An 18,118-nucleotide genomic window follows, 5' to 3' on the forward strand; every position below is an offset into this window, starting at 1 on the left:
AGGTCAAGAGACCCTCAGGCAATAGCTGTAGACGCTCTGGTAACTCCATGGGTGTACCAGTCAGTGTATGTGTTTCCTCCTCTGCCTCTCATACCAAAAGTACTGAGAATTATACGGCAAAGGGGAGTAAGAACGATACTCGTGGCTCCGGATTGGCCAAGAAGAACTTGGTACCCGGAACTTCAGGAGATGCTCACGGAAGATCCGTGGCCTCTACCTCTAAGACGGGACCTGCTTCAGCAGGGACCGTGTCTATTCCAAGACTTACCGCGGCTGCGTTTGACGGCATGGCGGTTGAACGCCGAATCCTAAGGGAAAAAGGCAATCCGGAAGAGGTCATCCCTACCCTGGTAAAAGCCAGGAAGGAGGTGACTGCACAACATTATCACCGCATTTGGAGAAAATATGTTGCGTGGTGTGAGGCCAGGAAGGTCCCGACGGAGGAATTTCAACTGGGTCGATTCCTACATTTCCTGCAAACAGGATTGTCTATGGGCCTCAAATTAGGGTCCATTAAGGTTCAAATTTCGGCCCTGTCGATTTTCTTCCAGAAAGAATTGGCTTCAGTTCCTGAAGTCCAGACTTTTGTAAAAGGAGTACTACATATACAGCCCCCGGTTGTGCCCCCAGTGGCACCGTGGGATCTTAATGTAGTTTTGGATTTTCTCAAATCCCATTGGTTTGAGCCACTCAAATCGGTGGATTTGAAATATCTTACATGGAAAGTAACCATGCTACTGGCCCTGGCTTCAGCCAGGAGAGTGTCAGAATTGGCGGCTTTATCGTATAAAAGCCCATATCTGGTTTTCCATTCGGACAGGGCAGAACTGCGGACGCGTCCTCACTTTCTGCCTAAGGTGGTTTCAGCGTTTCACCTGAACCAGCCTATTGTGGTGCCTGCGGCTACTAGCGATTTGGAGGATTCCAAGTTGCTGGACGTTGTCAGAGCATTGAAAATATATATTTCAAGGACGGCTGGAGTCAGAAAATCTGACTCGCTGTTTATACTGTATGCACCCAACAAGCTGGGTGCTCCTGCTTCTAAGCAGACGATTGCTCGTTGGATTTGTAGCACAATTCAACTTGCACATTCTGTGGCAGGCCTGCCACAGCCTAAATCTGTCAAGGCCCATTCCACAAGGAAGGTGGGCTCATCTTGGGCGGCTGCCCGAGGGGTCTCGGCATTACAACTCTGCCGAGCAGCTACGTGGTCAGGGGAGAACACGTTTGTAAAATTCTACAAATTTGATACCCTGGCTAAGGAGGACCTGGAGTTCTCTCATTCGGTGCTGCAGAGTCATCCGCACTCTCCCGCCCGTTTGGGAGCTTTGGTATAATCCCCATGGTCCTGACGGAGTCCCAGCATCCACTAGGACGTCAGAGAAAATAAGATTTTACTTACCGATAAATCTATTTCTCGTAGTCCGTAGTGGATGCTGGGCGCCCATCCCAAGTGCGGATTGTCTGCAATACTTGTACATAGTTATTGTTACAAAAAAATCGGGTTGTTATTGTTGTGAGCCGTCTGTTCAGAGGCTCCTACGTTTGTCATACTGTTAACTGGGTTCAGATCACAAGTTGTACGGTGTGATTGGTGTGGCTGGTATGAGTCTTACCCGGGATTCAAAATCCTTCCTTATTGTGTACGCTCGTCCGGGCACAGTATCCTAACTGAGGCTTGGAGGAGGGTCATAGGGGGAGGAGCTAGTACACACCACCTAGTGGTCAAACTTTTAAATTTTGTGCCCTGTCTCCTGCGGAGCCGCTATTCCCCATGGTCCTGACGGAGTCCCAGCATCCACTACGGACTACGAGAAATAGATTTATCGGTAAGTAAAATCTTATTTTCTTAGTTTTTTTATTTTTAATAAATGTGCAAAAATCTAAAAAAAACACTTTTTTTTAGTGTCATTATTGGGTATTGTGTGTAGCATTTTGAGGGAAAAAAATATTTATTCCATTTTGGAATAAGGCTGTAACATAACAAAATGTGGAAAAAGTGATGCGCTGTGAATACTTTCCCGGTGCACTGTATACTGTAAGATAAATACCACTGACTCATCACAAAATATCCTGAACCATCAGGACTAGGAACTTAACATTTGGACAGTAGCTTGCTTTTGTGACGTAGGCACCCACTAAGATGGTTTTTTTTAATTCCACCCACAAAAGGGTTCAAAGGGGTGAGATGATTATTAGGAATTCTCCCCTCACAGAGGAGAGTTAAGACAGCCCACCCAGCCAGGGCTATAAAGAATGCATGGTGTCGACGATACCAAGACGCGAAGGGGGAGGACACAATGCCCTGTTCCTGGACTCTCTTTCCAGTGGCAGTTGCAGAGCAGTCCATTATTCAAATAGGCGAGCCACATTAACTGCTACCCCTAAACCTTGTCAAACATCGCTGGGTGCGACTCGCCTATTCGAATAATGGATTGCTCTGCAACTGCCACTGGCAAGGAAGTCCAGCCTTATGATTCAGGAGACTTTGTGATGAGTCAGTGGTATTTGCCTTTTATATACATAGATTTCAGATACAAGTACTTAACCAAACTATTTCCAGTTAGGAGAGGATAGTGCCTCAGTTATCAGAGGTTAACTTGTCACTTTAACTAAACATTGCCGACCCTTTCAGAGAGCAATATGAGGATAGTGCCTCAGTTATCAGAGGTTAACTTGTCACTTTAACTAAACATTGCCGACCCTTTCAGAGAGCAATAGGAGGAAAGGAGAGATAGGTATTTTGACTCTTAAATGCATTAAAGGAAAGCTTGATAGTCAACATCTGCTTATCTGTTGTGTAAAGGGTTCCGACAGCTCTCCCAGTGACCTTAAGTGTTGTGCGAAAATCTTTACCTTTTTACCTCAAAGGAGGACCCTAAGGCGAGCGAGAAGCTAAGTTCCACAATTGTTATATGTGTAGTTTTGTGTTTTATATGTAAAAACTTTTGGAAGCAGTATTAAATTTGCTTAAATACCAGAGCTTTTCATCTCTTTGTGATTATACTTGAAATTCCGTAGCCAAACACGGGTATTCAGCTAGTATGTATATACATATAAATATATCTAAAGAAAGAAGTTAGAGGAGCGCTTCATAGTGCATTATCGTTTATTCATAATATATATTAAAAACAGCAATTTGTCACAATGATATTTGGCATAATACCTCGTGATTCTTCTGAGTGGGCTTAATTACCACTTGATTTTTTTATATAAAAATATCCCCTGGTATCGCCTCCACCAGCCGCCGATCCAGCGTCAGATCCCTGGGACTCGTGCCGCCCGCCTCACGTTAACGATCCTCAGCACGCCGGGACACCGCTGCTGTCTGCACGGGGAGGAGGACGATTTCAGGATACTGCAATCACGTCACCAGGCTCCGCCCCAACGCGTTTCGTCGTAAGACTTCGTCAGAGGGTTGGCCTTGGTGACGAGAACTACTGCTTTATACCGGCAACAACCAATCAATGCACCCAAATCATTAGGTACACCTGTGCACTTAGGAATCCTTTTACCCAGTTTCAAAATTACTTATTTAACACAATATAAAAAAACACATATATACAGATATAAAATAGAATAGAAAGCAGACAAAATATAAAAGAAAACAGACAAAATATAATTGCCACAGGCAACATAATTGAGGACATCAATACAGATTGATATAATTTGTAACAGGCTTTGATAAGTCGGCTATAGCTTTTCTCAGGTATTTTACATCTCAGTATCAGACTGCAGTAATGCAGTAAAAGCATATATCATTAAATAATTCAAACAGATTTTATATGTTTGCCCACTGGCCCAAATACTAGCAGAACCTGGAATGACAATCAAGAAAAAGTTACAATCATTTCACAGTTATTTTCATAATGTATCTTTTTTAGACGCCTATAGCACCTTTAATTTCTAACACTGTTACAATTATTCTCTGACCACAGTTTTATACTCTGAAGAGGGAGGAATATCTTAATTATTTTTGTTTTAACTATTAAATGTATCAGTCTCAAAAAGACCAACCTCTGAATCCACTAATAAACGGCTCTTAAAGAGACAGTTTCTTTTCTTTATTTACCACAAATGAAAACCATGAGTTTCAACCCTTACTCTTATCTGGTATAAAATTGGATGTCTTTCTTAGTATCAAGCCCTAATGTTCTTCTAAGGGGGATATTGCTAACTTAATTTCTACAGAGTTCGCACCGCTGATCATACAGTGCCGGGTTGCATGTTTTTCAAAACAATTAAAGCTTATACTAATCATTCCTTCATTTTGAGTTTGATTTAATTGACTATTAAATTTACTCACTGCATTAGTTAATGACATATCCAAAAAAAGGAGAGAACTCCATCCTAGAGATCTTACACTCATTTTCTTTTTACACAGATATAGCAGCCTTCAGTATGTAACACTGCTGCAGTTACTCTCTGCGGTCACCATTTTATGCTCTAATACTAAAAAAGGGGAAGAAAATGCCTAATTAATTTTTACTCATACATTTGTTAGTCTCATATGTGCCAGCATTCTGATCTATTAAAAGACTCTAAAGGGCGAAATTCAATGCTTTCTTATCTAGTCTTTTATTTATAAACTGGGATAATCTCGAATCCCTTCTCTAAAGGACAGCTATTATATATTAGGCATCTTAATTAGCTATCTGTAACAAATGGGGTTATCTCATAATTTTCGTTTAGACCATTTGGAACCAATGTGTCCAAAGAGATAATCCAGTAGGTTTCTCTCTTCGTTAATTTTTTATCTCTATCTCCTCCTCTGAGGTCTAACCTCACATTTTCAATCCCTTTAAACCTCAGAACACTTGGATCACTATTATGGAATTGTTTAAAATGTCGTGACACACTATGATTATTTACCCCATTTTTTATATTTCTTGTATGCTCTAAAATTCTAATTTTTAGTTCCCTTTTAGTTTTCCCTATATAGTAGTATCCACACGGACAGGACAACATATAGATAACGTATGTAGTATTACAATTAATATATGAAGTTATAGTTTGAATTTTTTTATTTTTATTTGCTGACTGAAATATTTTTGTTTTTTCTCCTAGGGCACAAACCTTGCAGTGCCCACACGTATAAAATCCTTTTACATCCTGCAAAAGGATCTGTCTCCCTTCCTTTTTAGTTTGGACCTTTTCCAAACAACTCTTGGACACCTGTGATTTTATATTATTCGCTTTTTTATAAATTATATCTGGCCTCTCCGACAGATGCTCTGTTAATATAGGATCTATTTTAAGTACATGCCAGTTTTTTCTAATCAGACTCTCAATTTCTTTATTATTACTATTAAACTGTGTAATAAAGGGACAGAAAGTATTGGTGTCTATCTTAGTATCCTTTTTTTTATAATCCAATAATTCAGTCCTATTTTTTTCTTTAGCTCTAATTTTGGAATTTTCTATTAGACCTTTAGGATACCCACGATCTGCAAACCTTTTTTCATAAACCTCTGACTGTTCTTCAAATTTATTCAAGTTTGTACAATTACGTCTGAGCCTAGTAAATTGTGAGAATGGGATATTTGTTTTCCATCGAGGGAGATGGCAGCTCGTGAACTCCAAATAGCTGTTACTGTCCACGTTTTTAAAATGAGTATATGTTTCTATTTTTTGTTCCACTGTAAAATTTTCTGTACTTATTACTAAGTCTAAAAATTCAATTTTATTCTTACTTGTATTATGTGTAAACTTCAAATTATACTCATTGATGTTAAGTAGTCTCATGAATTCCTCAAAACTATTCTGATCACCATTCCAAATTATAAGTATATCATCTATATACCTTTTGAACATAATTATCTGTTCTTTCATATTTCCAACTAGGGTCTCTGTTTCCCAATTGCCCATATATAAATTCGCCAGGCTCGGAGCGCAAATACTTCCCATGGCGGTACCCCACGTCTGGAGGTACCACTCTTCCAAGAACATAAAGTAATTATTCTTCAGTACAAATCTTAAACAAGATCCTATAAAATCTACCAACAGTGGGTTTATTTCTGGGTCCCTCTGTAGTACTTTTTTTATAATATCAATACCCTTTTCATGAGGAATAGCAGTATACAACGACTGAACATCGATTGAACACCAAATATAATTATCTGACCATACAGTATCCTCCAAGATTTTCAATATATGTGTAGAATCTTGGATATAGGAATCTAATTTACATACATATTTTTTAATATATGCATCCACGTATTCTGACACTCTTGAGGTCAGTGATCCTATACCACTAATAATAGGACGACCTGGGGGGTGGGATAGATTTTTATGGATCTTGGGGATGTGGTAGAAGGTCGCTATTCTTGGACTTCTATTTAACATGTAGTTATATTCATCCATACTTATACTCTTATTTTCCAGACCTTCCCTTAGTAAATTTTCAAGATCTTTAATAAACTGTTTAGTAGGGTCAGCTTCCAGTTTTTTATACGAGATCTCATCATTCAAAAGATTATATGCTTCCCTTTCATAGTACTCCCGATCCATAATTACTATCCCACCCCCCTTGTCAGCATTCTTGATTACAATTTCATTATTTTGAGCTAGACCTTTTAGTGCCCTTTGTTCTTCCATAGTTAGATTATTATTTTTCCGCTCAACATTTAATTCATCTATATCCTTTTTCATAAGTTGTGAGAACATTTCTATAAAGGGTCCCTTAGATTCAATAGGGAAAAAAGTAGATCTTTCTTTTAGTCCAGATGTTTTTTGACCAGTTTCTTTCTCCTGCCAATTTCTTAAAGGGGCATCAGATTTACGTAGATAATGTCTCTTTAATGTAAGTTTTCGTACATAAAGATTCAAGTCTATGTATAAATTAAATTTATTTACTGTATTCGAAGGTGCATAAGATAACCCCTTTTTTAAAACTTTCTTTTCTGTCTCAGATAATATTACCTTAGAGATATTAAATATACCCTTATCTCTTCTTTCTACTTCCGATTTCTCATTTTTGCCTCTTTTTTTGGTGGCTCGCTTCCCTCTCTTTCGTTGAACCTTCTTTTTTGTCCTGTTGGAGTGTAACTGCCCTTTTGTACAATTTCCATTGTCCTTCTCCTGTACCCTCCTTGTTCTAAAAAAACCTCAGGGTCAGTATCCACCTGTCTCAAGTCCTCAAATCTATTTCTATGTGTGTAATCTCTGTAATTATCAGTAGAGGGTTGTCTTCTCCACTTTTTTGGATGTTCCCATCTATTTGATGGATTTCTGTAATTGTAACTTCTATCTCTGTCCCTTGTTTCAAAGTCTCTACCCCTCCTATAATTCTGATCTATATGGGTACCTTCATCAGCCTTTCTATAGGATATGGGGCGCGATAATATTTCTTTCCTCCGTCCCATATGCCATGTTCTTACTTCATTACGCTGATAATCTTCCTTATCTCTTAGAAACTTCCTCCTTTTTGTTTCTTTAATTTTATTCTCAAGATTTTGCACTTTTATATCAATACTTTTTTTAGTATCTATATAGGACAGACTCTCTTTCTCTCCCTGTAGCTCTTTATTTAATTCTTCTAGTTCTTTTTCTGTTTCTTTCAGTGTTTTTTTCTTTTCTAATACTAGGAGACGCATGAGATCCTGTGAACATTGATCCAGGATCTTATGCCATTCCTTCATGAACTTTTCATTATTTTGTCCAAATGTAGGGGGTTTGTTTAGTCTAAGACCTCGTGGAATCCGTCCACATTTAAGGTAATTTTCTAACCCCATTACATCCCACCAGGATTTAGCCTCTCTAATCAGAAGTTTTTCTAACAATATCATCTTATCTTCCTCTATTTGTCTATCAATATGTATACTCTGTGTTTCTATTTCGTCTGTTTCCTCAAAAATACGTGCACATTCCTGCGACCTCTTAGTTTGGTAATCACAGCTTCTAAACATTGTTATAATCAATTATTAAAAATATTTAAAAAGAAAAGAAAAAGAAATTCACAATTTCTATCACCCACAAGTTGCTGTATATGTACTATCATGCAATATATTAATTACAATAAAAAGATTTTTCATCCGCTTAAATATTCTTTATAAAGTCTCGTATCATATAAAACAGTCTTAATCCGTGCTGTAGCAGCTACCTGTACATGGGATCCAAGTTGTAGTACAATTTGTGGAACAGCGTACAGGTGCGCTCCACGGTGATTTACAGATAGTACTTTCCAGGAGTGTACTCCTAATGTTTTATCAGCACCAAGTCTTTGTTTTTCAGACTGCAGCTACCTCTTAGAAAATCCCGGAATCCCACGGGATGATTTGTCTAAAGAAAGAAGTTAGAGGAGCGCTTCATAGTGCATTATCGTTTATTCATAATATATATTAAAAACAGCAATTTGTCACAATGATATTTGGCATAATACCTCGTGATTCTTCTGAGTGGGCTTAATTACCACTTGATTTTTTTATATAAAAATATCCCCTGGTATCGCCTCCACCAGCCGCCGATCCAGCGTCAGATCCCTGGGACTCGTGCCGCCCGCCTCACGTTAACGATCCTCAGCACGCCGGGACACCGCTGCTGTCTGCACGGGGAGGAGGACGATTTCAGGATACTGCAATCACGTCACCAGGCTCCGCCCCAACGCGTTTCGTCGTAAGACTTCGTCAGAGGGTTGGCCTTGGTGACGAGAACTACTGCTTTATACCGGCAACAACCAATCAATGCACCCAAATCATTAGGTACACCTGTGCACTTAGGAATCCTTTTACCCAGTTTCAAAATTACTTATTTAACACAATATAAAAAAACACATATATACAGATATAAAATAGAATAGAAAGCAGACAAAATATAAAAGAAAACAGACAAAATATAATTGCCACAGGCAACATAATTGAGGAACAAAGGGCACTAAAAGGTCTAGCTCAAAATAATGAAATTGTAATCAAGAATGCTGACAAGGGGGGTGGGATAGTAATTATGGATCGGGAGTACTATGAAAGGGAAGCATATAATCTTTTGAATGATGAGATCTCGTATAAAAAACTGGAAGCTGACCCTACTAAACAGTTTATTAAAGATCTTGAAAATTTACTAAGGGAAGGTCTGGAAAATAAGAGTATAAGTATGGATGAATATAACTACATGTTAAATAGAAGTCCAAGAATAGCGACCTTCTACCACATCCCCAAGATCCATAAAAATCTATCCCACCCCCCAGGTCGTCCTATTATTAGTGGTATAGGATCACTGACCTCAAGAGTGTCAGAATACGTGGATGCATATATTAAAAAATATGTATGTAAATTAGATTCCTATATCCAAGATTCTACACATATATTGAAAATCTTGGAGGATACTGTATGGTCAGATAATTATATTTGGTGTTCAATCGATGTTCAGTCGTTGTATACTGCTATTCCTCATGAAAAGGGTATTGATATTATAAAAAAAGTACTACAGAGGGACCCAGAAATAAACCCACTGTTGGTAGATTTTATAGGATCTTGTTTAAGATTTGTACTGAAGAATAATTACTTTATGTTCTTGGAAGAGTGGTACCTCCAGACGTGGGGTACCGCCATGGGAAGTATTTGCGCTCCGAGCCTGGCGAATTTATATATGGGCGATTGGGAAACAGAGACCCTAGTTGGAAATATGAAAGAACAGATAATTATGTTCAAAAGGTATATAGATGATATACTTATAATTTGGAATGGTGATCAGAATAGTTTTGAGGAATTCATGAGACTACTTAACATCAATGAGTATAATTTGAAGTTTACACATAATACAAGTAAGAATAAAATTGAATTTTTAGACTTAGTAATAAGTACAGAAAATTTTACAGTGGAACAAAAAATAGAAACATATACTCATTTTAAAAACGTGGACAGTAACAGCTATTTGGAGTTCACGAGCTGCCATCTCCCTCGATGGAAAACAAATATCCCATTCTCACAATTTACTAGGCTCAGACGTAATTGTACAAACTTGAATAAATTTGAAGAACAGTCAGAGGTTTATGAAAAAAGGTTTGCAGATCGTGGGTATCCTAAAGGTCTAATAGAAAATTCCAAAATTAGAGCTAAAGAAAAAAATAGGACTGAATTATTGGATTATAAAAAAAAGGATACTAAGATAGACACCAATACTTTCTGTCCCTTTATTACACAGTTTAATAGTAATAATAAAGAAATTGAGAGTCTGATTAGAAAAAACTGGCATGTACATAAATTAGATCCTATATTAACAGAGCATCTGTCGGAGAGGCCAGATATAATTTATAAAAAAGCGAATAATATAAAATCACAGGTGTCCAAGAGTTGTTTGGAAAAGGTCCAAACTAAAAAGGAAGGGAGACAGATCCTTTTGCAGGATGTAAAAGGATTTTATACGTGTGGGCACTGCAAGGTTTGTGCCCTAGGAGAAAAAACAAAAATATTTCAGTCAGCAAATAAAAATAAAAAAATTCAAACTATAACTTCATATATTAATTGTAATACTACATACGTTATCTATATGTTGTCCTGTCCGTGTGGATACTACTATATAGGGAAAACTAAAAGGGAACTAAAAATTAGAATTTTAGAGCATACAAGAAATATAAAAAATGGGGTAAATAATCATAGTGTGTCACGACATTTTAAACAATTCCATAATAGTGATCCAAGTGTTCTGAGGTTTAAAGGGATTGAAAATGTGAGGTTAGACCTCAGAGGAGGAGATAGAGATAAAAAATTAACGAAGAGAGAAACCTACTGGATTATCTCTTTGGACACATTGGTTCCAAATGGTCTAAACGAAAATTATGAGATAACCCCATTTGTTATAGATAGCTAATTAAGATGCCTAATATATAATAGCTGTCCTTTAGAGAAGGGATTCGAGATTATCCCAGTTTATAAATAAAAGACTAGATAAGAAAGCATTGAATTTCGCCCTTTAGAGTCTTTTAATAGATCAGAATGCTGGCACATATGAGACTAACAAATGTATGAGTAAAAATTAATTAGGCATTTTCTTCCCCTTTTTTAGTATTAGAGCATAAAATGGTGACCGCAGAGAGTAACTGCAGCAGTGTTACATACTGAAGGCTGCTATATCTGTGTAAAAAGAAAATGAGTGTAAGATCTCTAGGATGGAGTTCTCTCCTTTTTTTGGATATGTCATTAACTAATGCAGTGAGTAAATTTAATAGTCAATTAAATCAAACTCAAAATGAAGGAATGATTAGTATAAGCTTTAATTGTTTTGAAAAACATGCAACCCGGCACTGTATGATCAGCGGTGCGAACTCTGTAGAAATTAAGTTAGCAATATCCCCCTTAGAAGAACATTAGGGCTTGATACTAAGAAAGACATCCAATTTTATACCAGATAAGAGTAAGGGTTGAAACTCATGGTTTTCATTTGTGGTAAATAAAGAAAAGAAACTGTCTCTTTAAGAGCCGTTTATTAGTGGATTCAGAGGTTGGTCTTTTTGAGACTGATACATTTAATAGTTAAAACAAAAATAATTAAGATATTCCTCCCTCTTCAGAGTATAAAACTGTGGTCAGAGAATAATTGTAACAGTGTTAGAAATTAAAGGTGCTATAGGCGTCTAAAAAAGATACATTATGAAAATAACTGTGAAATGATTGTAACTTTTTCTTGATTGTCATTCCAGGTTCTGCTAGTATTTGGGCCAGTGGGCAAACATATAAAATCTGTTTGAATTATTTAATGATATATGCTTTTACTGCATTACTGCAGTCTGATACTGAGATGTAAAATACCTGAGAAAAGCTATAGCCGACTTATCAAAGCCTGTTACAAATTATATCAATCTGTATTGATGTCCTCAATTATGTTGCCTGTGGCAATTATATTTTGTCTGTTTTCTTTTATATTTTGTCTGCTTTCTATTCTATTTTATATCTGTATATATGTGTTTTTTTATATTGTGTTAAATAAGTAATTTTGAAACTGGGTAAAAGGATTCCTAAGTGCACAGGTGTACCTAATGATTTGGGTGCATTGATTGGTTGTTGCCGGTATAAAGCAGTAGTTCTCGTCACAAAGGCCAACCCTCCGACGAAGTCTTACGACGAAACGCGTTGGGGCGGAGCCTGGTGACGTGATTGCAGTATCCTGAAATCGTCCTCCTCGCCGTGCAGACAGCAGCGGTGTCCCGGCGTGCTGAGGATCGTTAACGTGAGGCGGGCGGCACGAGTCCCAGGGATCTGACGCTGGATCGGCGGCTGGTGGAGGCGATACCAGGGGATATTTTTATATAAAAAAATCAAGTGGTAATTAAGCCCACTCAGAAGAATCACGAGGTATTATGCCAAATATCATTGTGACAAATTGCTGTTTTTAATATATATTATGAATAAACGATAATGCACTATGAAGCGCTCCTCTAACTTCTTTCTTTAGACAAATCATCCCGTGGGATTCCGGGATTTTCTAAGAGGTAGCTGCAGTCTGAAAAACAAAGACTTGGTGCTGATAAAACATTAGGAGTACACTCCTGGAAAGTACTATCTGTAAATCACCGTGGAGCGCACCTGTACGCTGTTCCACAAATTGTACATATAAATATATATACACATAGTGACAAAGACAGCACACATTTGACATGGGTTTAGAACTACAGGATTGTGGCTGGAGAGAATCCAAGCCAGGTGTTGCTGTTAGCCAGAGTTGAGAAGCAGCTAATTGAAGGCACCTCTCAGTTTGTGCTAAAAGGGTTTCAGACACAAGAAGCATCACTTCTGATGGTGGACAAGCTGCCCAGGTGATAGGCCAGTAGGCGGCGACTGTTAGGAGTCTTGGATCTTAGGGTCCACTGAAAAACTTATTTTTGTGCATTTTGAAGACTCTTGGATTTTATTGGCATTACAATAAATACAGATCAAATATAGAATATGTCTAGTGTAAAGCGATTTATATAAGTTGCTTTATTTTTAGGTTTAGAACTGCGTGTGTGTGTTTAACTGTATGTTTCCCAGCCCTTTTACAGCTGAGGCTTCTCTCACCCCTGTGCTGAGCCTCCTTTTGTGCGTCTAACGCTGCTTACAGTCCAACATCAGTATTGGTGTTTATTCTATATTAAGATTTATAATTTTAAGAAAGTAACAGTTTGCTTATTTCTCCCGACTTGGCAAATACAATTAATCCAAAGTGCCAAAAAGTGTTGTTTTCTTGATTGGAATTGAATACAATGAGAACTTAAAGCAAATGTGCGTTTTTTCTTCTTCTTTTTTTTATAAACATTACCAAGAAATATTTAATGGTTTATGCTTTGAAGTAATCACACCTTTTCAAAACAACAAACAAACAGGATTGTACACATAGGTTTTCATAATTAAAAAAAATGCCCTCAGTGTTTATAACACAAATATTTTAATTTACTTATGAGTTTGCTCCAGACCAAGAAAGTAAGCCTTTTTCAATTTTGAAAACTGAATTTGACTGATTTTATTGCAAAAAGTCCATTGAAGTGGATGTTTGTATTGCAAAGTGGAAATACGATTTTACATCAACTGTGAAAATAATAAATTGAGCATTTGATGAAATCATCTACCATATTATGCCCTAACGGCTACTTTCCTTGATTATTATTTTTATCTGTTCTACTATCTTTAAGTAAACAGGTTTTACAGAAATCGCTGAAGTGCTCGCTCCTGGTGAACTTTTCTCTGCCATTTTATTTTGACCTTATTGTTGTTGTAGGAATTAAGGGCTGCCACTTGGTGGCATTCCTTCTAATTTTGGCTGTGGTCCAAAGAAGAGGACACCATGCCCTAGTGATGTCAAAAGACAGTTTCTCTAGGAGTTAATGATTTAAAAACAGCTTCATTTGTAGCGACCTGTATGCATGAAAGGGTTAAGGGTGACTTAGTGAACATACGTAACCATTCACGTAACCATTCATGTTGTGGCAGTCCTGGTAGGAACCCAGTCTGATCTGGTCTGGTGCTACAATGTTCTCAATGTGATGGGACAAGCTTGTGACTTTCCCATCACATTGACAGTATTTTAGGAATATAATCCTTATCTAATATTATCTAATAGTGTAACTAGGGCTTTAAGTGCCTCGTTAAGTGCTCATAGGTGCGTGGCGATTTAAAACCAGTGATGAAAGAATGGGGATCTCATATAATGTATCCTAGTAATACGATAATGTCATAACACAGTACATATGTGGTAGAGAATATATAGAGTGTAAGCTCTGCTGGGACATGGACTGATATGAAAAAAAAAACATAATATGCAGGCACTATATAAATAACTCTTCATAAATAGTAATATATCAGTGTGCTGTAATATTGTAATTATTAGACTTAGCATAGCAAACATTTAAGCAGATTGAACTTTCTTATGAACATTATACAAAGGCACAGCTTGACTAGAGCCTAAATAAAAATAGCAACTATCTTCTCCTCTTACACAATATTATTATTATTATTATTATTATTATCCTTTATTTATCAAATTGTAAAGCGCAACGGAATTTGCTGCGCTATATAAGAAACTGTTAATAAATAAATAATAAAATGATAATATTTATATGGCGCCACTTGGGATCCGAAGCGCCCAAATACGGAGTAAACAAATAAGCAAAACATGAAGACCATGACCTCCAATTCAATACAATATAGGACAAGTACAGGGTATATAAACATAGCTGCGTCAGTAGACAGCACTGAAATAAGCATCAGGGTGGCAGAAAACCGAAGGATTTGGTGCCATCAAAGGGAGTATTGAAAAGAAGATAGGTTAAGTAAGAGACGTAAAGGCACATGAGGGAAGAGGGCCCTGCTTAGAGGGGCACACAGAGAGGGGTGCCACAGATGGGGTAGAAATGGAGCGGGGGCCACAGATGGCTTAAGACAGGGGTGGGGAACCTCAGGTCCACAGGCCGTATAAGGCCCGCAGAGCCACTTGATCCGGCCCGGCCAGGCTCACCTAACCGAGGGAGATGCCGGGCGCCAGCTGAGATTTTGTTACTAGCGGGTGCCCGGCTTCTTTCCCTCAGCATCAGCCGGAGGCAGGTGCTCACTCCTGAGCTCTGGCAGTGTGCGTGTGCGGCGCTATGGGAGAGATGTCATGACGTCTCTCCCATAGTTCTGAGGAGCGGGCGGCCAGGTGGAGGGCAGTGGCCCGGAAGCAGGAGCGGGGCTGGTGAGTATTGTGTTTTTCTTTTAATGTATGTGTGTAAGCGGCGCTACTTGTAGGCATATCTAATGGGGCATAACAACTGACTGGGGTATATCTAATGGGGCATAACAACTGACTGGGGGCCTATCTAATGGGGCATAACAACTGATGGGGTATATCTACTGGGGGCATAACTACCTGGGGCATATCTACTGGGGGCAGGCTAATTTTTAAGTTGATAATTTTTGCATGGCCCCCGAAGGATTTTATAAATATCCAAATGGCCCTTGGTAGAAAAATGGTTCCCCATCCCTGGCTTAAGACATGGGTCTTCAACCTGCGGCCCTCCAGCTGCTGTGGAACTACACATTCCAGCATACCCTGTCACAGTTTTGCTATTAAGTTGTGCTAAAACTAAGGCAGAGCATGCTGGGATGTGTAGTTCCACAACAGCTGGAGGGCCACAGGTTGAAGACCTGTGGCGTAGGATGAGAGACGGCTGGGTTTGGTGAAGAAGTAGGTGTTGAGAGTCCGTTTGAAGTTTTGTAGTGAGGTAGAGAGTCAGAGGGGGAGAGGTAGAGAATTCCAGAAAAAAGGGAGCAGCACGTGCAAAATCTTGGAGGTAGGAGTTAGAGGAGGTAATCCGTAGGCAGGAGAGACGGTGTGCATTAGTAGAACGAAAAGTACGGGCGGGAGTATAAAGGGAGATAAGGTCAGAGATGTAACTGGGAGAGGCATGGGTGAGGGCTTTGTAAGTGAGTGTGAGAAGTTCATGACGGGATAGTAATAGAAAGTGGCACTGATTCAGATATTCCACACACTGTACTGAAGTCTGAAGTCTTTTCTGTCATTTTTTTTTATTGTTTTAGGACATAGATGGGCTGGAAGTCATTGGACGAGGGCAGCCATTTACATCAGTGTCTGCTGAAAAATTACCATTAGGTGAACAACATAAAGAATCTCCACCAGAAGAGAAAGAAAACCAGTGAGTTTACTATTATATATATATATCTCCTACTCACATTATTATGACCACCAGCTAATAGCCACGGTAACCACCGTGTGCAGCACAGACGGCAGCTAGACTTTGCTGAACTGTCGTTTTAGACACGTCTGGTAGCCCCCAAGTTCATTTTGACGGTGAGATGCTCCACTGTAGTGTGTCAGTCGGTCCTCAGGCACCTTCGTAGCCAATATTCACATCTTCACCACAGCAGCACATAAACAGTTCACAAACTGCGCTGTTTCCGAAATACTGTCACCCTTAGCCCAAAAGCCAATAATCATCCCTTATTGTAACTCGGATAAATCGTCCCTTTTACCCATAAAGCAACAAGTGATGTGTGCAGATGGCCTATTGCACACCTTATATACCTACCAAGCCAGCGCACAACACGTGACGTACTTCATGGGCTACGCGGTGCCGACGTCAAATGTAGGAGGTGGTCATAATAATGTTACTCATCATGTATAATAAAAGGTTAACGCTGGTCCTCACCTCTGTGGCGGGGAATTCAAGTGTTTTGCGTTCCGGCAGCAACTAGATGGCAGCCAACGGAACAACTGAAGTGTTGCTCCATTCGGGCACGGACAGCCACCAGCGCTGGCATTACTGTTATGTTGTTCCGTCATTCTGTGTACTTTATTTTGATATCCTATTTAATTATTTTAGGGATCCACTGAAAGATTTCCCAGATGTTGTGCCAGATTTCATCCTAGGACCTTCACTGGTTTTCTGCGGGCAGCAAGCACATTGGGTGGAAAGTCTTGGGTCCCACAGGGTATTGTGCTTTAAGAAACATAAGTGTATATTACTTCTTCCTCCTCCTTTTACCACAGTGTAAATATTTTATCTCCAGCAATAGAACATTGGCCAACTACTCAGCCTGCTTCTCTCTCTAGCCTCAATCCTTTTTCTTCACAGAATCTTAAACCTCTTTAATTGAAAATGTCTGTGCTCCAAAAGTATGTGCATGGTGCTATGGGTGTGGTATAGAAGATCTACAGTTTTTAGCTAGACAGTAAATAGGGCAACAGGTTCAAAGGTCGACAGGGTCAAAGGTTGACACAAAAATGGCAGACAGAAATGTTTATGTTTCTTTGGTGGTGTTTCATCACCTGTGACCCCCAATTAGTGCTAATATAGAACCTTGCAGGCTCGCTTCACATAGATTCAGCTATATTGGGCTGGAAAAATATACAGGTATATCTGCACAAAGTCATATATACAGGTAATGATGAAAATACAACTGAACACTGGACGGAGTTGATCTTAGAGGTATGGCAGTAAGAGGGCGACAAAGTGCATACAGGAAAACACAATATCGTTGAACATCTATCACTCTTAGATACAACCTTATACATGCATTGCCTTTACAGCTTGTGTACTCATTCACACATTTCTGCTCTGCCGCCCCTTCCTGTTGTAGGATAAAGTCGGGATCTCTACACGCATCACATTTGAAGCCCTCGCAGGGGAAAAAGCATCATCAGACCTAGAGATTTTGAACAATGGAAGTGCAGCATTGTGGTATGAATGGAGGCGCTTACCACATGATGACAGTCTAGGAGATGTTCGCAAAGATCCACGAGTACAACGATTCTATTTCAACACTAGTGCTGGTGAGAAGAAATGTAATATGTATTTGTATATGTAATATGTATGCAAAGTGCCCCTGACCATACATGTGGATTATAATAAAGCACATGAAAAGCGGACTGATTGGGCCTGGGAAGCAGTTAGTTTCCTGGCTGTCGGGATCCCGGCGATCAGGATACTGATGCCGGGATCCCGGCGATCAGGATACCGATGCCAGAATCCCGGTGGTCAGAATCCCGACCGGGGCCTGGAATCCCCACTCGGGGGGTGGTCTATGCCACCCCTTGAGGGGGAATAAATACAAGCCACCAGGCCCGAAGCGTTGCAAGCACAGCGAGTCTGCAATGGGACATGCTGCGCTCGCCACCGTGATCCCACCTGTCGGAATTCCGGCGTCGGACTTATGAC

At 39.2% G+C, this 18,118-nt stretch overlaps 1 protein-coding gene across 1 annotated transcript in view; it reads left to right on the plus strand.

Moving 5' to 3' along the window:
• Positions 1-18,118, plus strand: part of MYCBPAP (MYCBP associated protein) — a 195,327-nt gene that overhangs the window by 119,126 nt on the left and 58,083 nt on the right. Inside the window, exons 9-11 of the mRNA XM_063960703.1 lie at positions 15,981-16,096; positions 16,784-16,892; positions 17,541-17,733. Coding sequence (XP_063816773.1) covers positions 15,981-16,096; positions 16,784-16,892; positions 17,541-17,733 — 418 coding nt within the window. The remainder of the gene's footprint in view (positions 1-15,980; positions 16,097-16,783; positions 16,893-17,540; positions 17,734-18,118) is intronic.

Source organism: Pseudophryne corroboree, chromosome 3, assembly GCF_028390025.1.
Source record: "Pseudophryne corroboree isolate aPseCor3 chromosome 3, aPseCor3.hap2, whole genome shotgun sequence".
Lineage (NCBI taxonomy): Eukaryota > Metazoa > Chordata > Amphibia > Anura > Myobatrachidae > Pseudophryne > Pseudophryne corroboree.